The sequence below is a fragment of the Callorhinchus milii genome, unplaced genomic scaffold, assembly GCF_018977255.1.
Source record: "Callorhinchus milii isolate IMCB2004 unplaced genomic scaffold, IMCB_Cmil_1.0 Scaffold2, whole genome shotgun sequence".
NCBI classification, from domain to species: Eukaryota; Metazoa; Chordata; class Chondrichthyes; order Chimaeriformes; family Callorhinchidae; genus Callorhinchus; species Callorhinchus milii.
The window spans coordinates 96,540,436-96,547,257 of NW_024704743.1; the positions used below are offsets into that span (position 1 = coordinate 96,540,436).

Below are 6,822 nucleotides of genomic sequence, written 5' to 3' on the forward strand. Positions count from 1 at the left end.
GTAATTCCTCCTGATTCGGTTATTACAACAACATCAACTTGCAGTTATATAGTGTCCTTCATGCAGGTCCCATCTCAGAGTGCTTAACAGTGGCAGAGCTTGACGCCGAGCTGGGGGAAGAAAAGAGATCGAAGAGGAAAGTCTTCAGGCGTGATAATAATAATAATAGATATCCTTGCATTTAATATAGTGCCTTATCATGTCTTCGAGATATCTCAAAGACGATATTGTAAAGTGAATTGACGGTATACTTTCTAATCTCAAAAAGGTCAAGGAGGCAGAAAAGCAGAGGGATTGAAGGAGAAAGTTCAAAGTTTCGGGGTGCATTGGCTGAAGGCATGGTCACCAATTGTGGAACAGAGGGGATGAGAGTCACGAAGGAGGCTGGAACCAGTCGAGTGAAGGCGGCAGGTGGTAGAGTAGAGACCAGAGTTATCTTACTCTGGTCACACTTCCTACCTCCCATTAATAGCCATCTAAATGCTACACATATACATGATATTTTGTCTGGCATTATAGAGAAATGTGATCTATGTCACATCCCACATAAACATGAATAAGAAACAATTCAAAACGTGAACACAGTGTCAGCCTTGGCCTGGTGTGAAATGTCATTGATGTAACTCATCACCCTTTTCCTTTCATCTGCTAATGTGATCAGCTGATTTACTGTCACATTGGAACCAGTATGAAATCATTTGTTTTCAGATATTTACTGAAGCTGAGCTGACTCAATCATTTATTTTTAAATTTAATAGAACTATTTTTGTCTTATCATTCAGATTCAGACACTACAGACACTATTTCAGACACAGACACTATTTCAACCATTGAAATCATTACTCCCAGTTGTCCTACTTTTTCACTATAATTCTAAAAGTTTTACTTTGCTTTGTATTTATCTCCCATGTGAACATTAGGTTGTTTCAAATGTAAAAATTTTAAAGATATTTGAGTTAGGCTCGTTTTCAAATCCCTTCATGCTCTGGCACCTCCCTACCTCTCCGACCTGCTTAACACCAAACTCACAACCCACTGCCTCCACTCGACTGGCTTCAGCCTTCTGCATGCCACTTGTGCCCTCTTTTCCACCATTGGTGGCTGCACTTTCAGCCACTATGCTCCGAAACTCTGGAGCACTTTTCCTCTATCCTTCCGCTTTGCCCCTTCCTTCCCCATCTTCAGGTCACGCCTTCTATTCGACTGTATCTATGGTCACCTCCCCCTCCCCCAGGCTTGGCGTTGTGCTCTGCCACTGTCAAGCACTCTGGATTGCTGCCCTGGGTGAGCAGCACTATATAAATGTAAGTTGTTGTTGTTGTATCTCTACTCAGTTTGTTTAAATTACTTTTGTGCATTGTGTTACTTTTCCTTGTTACAGCTGATATATCCTCAATTGGGTTATTTTGCCATCTGTTTGCTTTTTTGGCTATGTGTCTGTCTCAGTTGTAACAGCTTTCACAGTTTTGCTGTTGTTCTTTACTGCTTTCTCTTAAATGATGTCAGGTTTAACTTTGCTTGTGTTGAGTGCTTGTCAACTATAATTTACGTATTATTAAATATACATTAATAAGTACCTAATTAATTTCCAAAGACATTAGCAGCCAGGCAACATTTTTGTTCAAAAGAAAATCAGCATTTCATAAGTGTTACTGTCTTAGCAATATATTTCTGTGTAAGCCTCGCTCATAATAATAATCCTTGCATTTGATATAAAGCCTTATCACCTCTTCGCGATGTCTCAAAGGGCTTCACAGAATATACTGTAAAGTAAATTGACTGTAAAGTAAATAGCAAAATGCGGCAGCCAATTGCACACAGCAATGTCCCAGTCATGGATTGAGTGACCAAATTATTTTTATTTGGAAGGAATTATTACCCCAGAAAAGCGATTTGCCAATTGACTAACAAATGGGTTCCTACTTACTGCTAGGTAAACAGAGGCGTGTGGAGTAAGGAAACCTGCCCAACGTATTGCCCTGCCGGGAATTGAACCCAGGTCCTCTTGCTTGTGAGGCGATTGCTCTGATCACTGAGCTACAGGACTCCAGGAATAATGTTTCCTCGGACACATAGAACTGATGCAAAGAGAATCTCAAAAATAATCGTATTCATCACCAACAACAGCAACTTGGATTTACATAGCTCCCTCGACGCTGGATGGCGTTCAGAGTGCTTCACAGTAATGGATCCCGGGCCCAAGCCAGGGGGATGGGGAGGGGGAGGAAGGTGACCAAAGGCGCGTTCGAAAAGAAAGGTCTTCAGCAGAGACCTGAAAATAGGAAGTGAGGGAGCAAGGCGAAGGGAGTGAGGAAGGGAGTTCCAGAGCCTCGGGGCATAGTGGCTGAAGGCACGGCCGCCGAAGGTGGAGCGGAGGACTCAGGGGACGAGGAGGAGGCCAGACCCGGAGGAATGAAGGCAACGGGCACTGTTTTGAGGAGAGAGGAGGTCAGAGAGGTAGGGGGGTGCAGAGGAGTGGAGGGATTTGAATACAAGGGTGAGGATCTTGAAGTCGAGAATCAAGTTCCTTATATTTTCTAATGCAACAGAAAAGTTTTCTGACTTTGGATTATCCATTGTATTTTAATACCATAGTTCAACATAATGTCTGAGAAAGCATTAGTTAAAAGCGATAGAGTTCAACTTTAGATTTACATGTTTTAAATGATATTCGTAAATGGGAATTGTGGCTTTTACTGGGTATAATCATTAAAAAGAAGCTTAACTAAGTTCAACATGGGTTTCCGACTTGCTGGTGTGAAATGCCATTAATGTTTCATCAAGCTTCTTCCTACTTACATGCTGCCTGAAATAAGAGGAAATCACTCTTTAATGTTCACATCACATGTTATTGGCGTTCTTCACAGCAAACCGAAACCGCGTTGACAGTTGTACAAATAAAGGCAATAAAGGAGAATTAATTATTATTATTGCTGCAAACATTAGCAACAGAACAAGCAAGCGAGTTCCCCTGAGGCGGGGAGGACGCTGTCCATGGTCCTGAGTCAGTCCAAGAAGACACTGACTTGTCATGATGGGTTAACTGTTTTCGTAATGTTGGGGACTAATGTTAGTAAGTCACACACCTTGCGGTGTCCTTGTTCAGCAAATAGCCAACACATACAGCTTACATGTGACGAACTTTAATGTCGTTTCCAAAATCGAATATTCCCATTGTAGGAAAGAGACACATTTGTCATTACATTCAGCTTAAAAATAATGAGTCAACTGACTGGTGAAACATGTTGAACGAGCATGCACAGTGGGGATAAGACATTGGCTTATTTACTTACTTTAATTCCTTTACTATTTCAACTCATGGAAGAACACATGTATCTGCAATTCTTGCTTTCTCAAATAACATGGTCTTTTGTCAGAGATGGGACCATGCAAAGTCCATACAAAGCATGGAATTGAATATTTAGCTTCAAGCATCAAGACAGCGCAAACTAGCAAACATGCTTGCAACATGCCTCCTTTTTTTTTGCACACAGGAAAACTTTCCTCACAAGTTAATAATGCGATCATTTAATCCTTAAGCTTTGCTCCAACAGACTGAAGACTGTGTGTCCATCAGCAATGTTAGTTCCTTTTGCAGTTGTAGTGATCTCAACTGGTTAGGAATATAACACGCTTCCGAGTGGCTCAATTGTCTGGTTCATGTTTCATTATAATAACAAGAAATTAACACGTCGGGCTTACTTCTCTGGATGTTTATCTTAACGCTGATGTCAAAATAAGATTTTTTTTTTTAAAAATGAATGCGGTACAAAGAAAACATTATTTAAAAAGCCTAACCTCAAATCAGACTTATTCTGAAAACGCCAATGCGGGAGAATGTGACTTTTGTTGAATAATAAATAGATTAAGGGGTCTCTGTCTGTCTGTCGGTCTGTCTGTGTGTGTGTGTCTGTCGGTCTGTCTGTGGGCGCTGGGCTGGACTACCTGTCGGTGGAGATGGCTGATTTGGAGATAGAGAATAGCTCCAGAGCCCGTTGTCTGAACTTCTGATCTCTAACGCTGTAAATAATCACATTCCAACAACTGTTGGAAGTCAGGATCCAGAAGGCAATGAAGGAGAATTCACACCATTGATAGCCGAGGACGTTCCCCACCACATACACGGCGATTGGGGTGAAGGAAGCGGTGAAGGCGAGGGTTAGCGCCCCGATAGTCTTTCCAGCTTTGATATCCGAAAAGGACGGGCGGGATAACCTGCAGCTGTGATTGCTTTTGGCGAGTACCCTCCTTTGTTTGGAATATTGCCGAATGCTACTCAAAGACAAGATGTTGATGACTACCGTCGCTCCCAGGAGAGTGAAATCGAAAGCCGGGAAAAGTAGTAAGATCTTCCAGCCGCTCTGGGGGAAGCTGCCGGCCAGGAGGGAGAAGTTGCACATTCGGCTGCATGTGTTGTACTCCAACACGATCTCCTCGCTGAACATCAGAGGAGACACTGCGAGGAAGAAGCTGGCAATCCAGGAGACGCCGATCAGGGACACCGTCCTCTTCCTGGTGATCACGGCCTCCTTGTGCAGAGGTTTCAGGATGGCGATGCTTCTCTCTATAGTTAACAAGAATATGGTGCTGATGGAGACCAGGGTGCAGCCGGCGAACACCGTCCCGATCACCGTGCAAGGCTGGAAATCGTCGCCGAATAAGGTGCCCAGCGCGCATTCTGTGGGCGCTCCCTTCAGCATCAGGAACACCTCGGAGTACACGGAAAAGGGCACAACCACAACGCCAACAGCGAGGTCAGCCACGGCCAGAGAAGCCTTCAGATAGCCATGCGGGGTGCGGAACTGCTTGGTCCCCAAGAACACAACCAGAGACACCGAGTTACCGAACAGCACGGCGATGGTCAGTAAGATCATGAAGATGACCGTCAGGATCCTGTTGACTGGGGTGCAGCAGCAGATGCTGCAGGTGCTGTGGTCTGGTGGCCCCACCATGCCTTCTCCTCGCCGGGAGTCCGCTCTCCAAACTTATGGCATCCCACGCGTGGTGGGGAACCACAACCAGTGGGCGCTGAGCTGTGGGCTGAGGGGGGGGGGTCTGAAGGATCAGCAGAGGCTCTGTGAGCTGCTTCGAGCAACAGCCCTTCTCCTCACCAACCAACCCATCCCCATAGTAGACACGAGTGGGTTCTGCAAGAGATGATCGGGTGTAAATAATGTTTGTGAAATTGGCTGAGGTTTCACTTTGGTTCCCCGAATCTGTCAACATTTTTTCCAATACCCAAACCATAGCGGCTGCTCCACCTGCACGGTCCCCGGGGGTCATTAGGTTGTACTGTATCATTAGATTTTCCTCCCAATCCACTTTGCAAGACAGTCAAATAAGATTCCAGTGTTTACAGCGCTGAGCGCATGGATTAAAAAAAATACATAAACAAGTCTGCTCAGGACACCCAGTTACACACAGTGAAGCACAAGTTCTCACCAGGGAACATTTTCGAGCCAGGGATCACTTGAAGCACAACCGAGGGAATCCCACATACTATCTCGGGGTCCAAAACGCTAAGACATTTGGAGTCGGGGACAGTTTGCACGTTTTACAAACACGAGAGAATCCAAAAGGTGAGGGAGCAGTGCTCCCACTCTGAACACCGAGTGAGATTATTATTATTATTATTGAGCACATTAGATTTAACACATGCTGATGCAGAATAAAGCCGACTTCTACACACAAAAAAATGGGAAGTCCACGATTTACTGCACCACTCACTGTAAGACTTATTTTTTTTGTCCTCAAATCAGATTATATTGATGGCTCCACCGAGCAAAATTAGCGAAGGTTAATTTCAGCGAACACCTTCACAACGAACTGAAAGGGATCCCTCGCCTCGTTGGGTCTGAGCTATGTCCTGATCCGAGGGGATGGCTCGGTTTGCCTCTGGAAGACCAATGTGTTAACCCAGAGCACCAGCGAGTCTCAGCACCCAACTCTGCAGCTCGTATTGGAATAAAATAACTTATTTCATTTCCACCCACGCCTATCCCCCACATCATAACAACTCCATCCGTATATGTGATCCAGTGATTGATTAGATTACACCATCTCCTTCCGATCTACTTATCAGCAAAAAAACAAATAAGACTCCAGTTTTTTCTTTACTGTGCTGAACGCATGGATGAAAATGAATTAAGACTGTCTTAGTTTTAAGATCAGATAACGGTTCTTTAAAGTACACGTAGAACATCGTGTATATCTTACCTGATCACCCAGCAAACCTGTGGGCTATATACTCCCCTGGTGTGCATTTGCCCGGACCTCCCCAAGAGCTCTTGTGGTCACTTCGCTGCATTGCATTGACTCAGCGCATGATATGGGGGTAGGAGGAGGGTTGGATGAATCGCTCGGAAGAGTTCCAGCTGCCGAGTATATTCATCCAGATGTTATCTCCTCACTCCAAGGTCCATGTGTCTTCGAAACTATGGCGAGCGATCCTATATAAATGTTCCCAGGGGATCAAAATGCATGTTCCCTTGACTGTATAAGCGGAAGAGTTGTGTTGCTCAAAAGGGTTTCTGACCAAGATTTGCTCCGGGAGCTGTTAGCATTGTGTTGGAAAACGATAACTGATTTCATTTTCATCCCTCAGGGTACTGCCCTCAGCGCAGTAACACTGGAGTCTCATTTGTTTTTCTTGACAAATAGATTGGAAGAAAATCCAAAGATATAATCCTATTAATGAATCACCGGACTACAGCTGTGGAGGTGTCGTTATGATTTTCTGGGATACATGCTGTAGAGACAACAGGTATAGCTATTTAACACACCACAAGCAAACTAACTATTCTATATTAGCAATCCACACAG

General features: G+C 44.3%; 1 protein-coding gene across 1 annotated transcript; it reads right to left on the minus strand.

Moving 5' to 3' along the window:
* Positions 1-3,849: 3,849 nt before the first annotated feature.
* On the minus strand, positions 3,850-4,952 carry LOC103175363 (alpha-1A adrenergic receptor). The gene has a single exon (XM_007888372.2). The coding sequence runs from the start codon at positions 4,950-4,952 to the stop codon at positions 3,942-3,944; it is 1,011 nt and encodes a 336-aa protein (XP_007886563.1). The 3' UTR covers positions 3,850-3,941.
* Between the last annotated feature and the right edge of the window lie 1,870 nt (positions 4,953-6,822).

Excerpts from the sequence above, each read along its gene's own strand:
- LOC103175363 (XM_007888372.2), bottom strand. The coding sequence starts at position 4,952 with ATGGTGGGGCCACCAGACCACAGCACCTGCAGCATCTGCTGCTGCACC.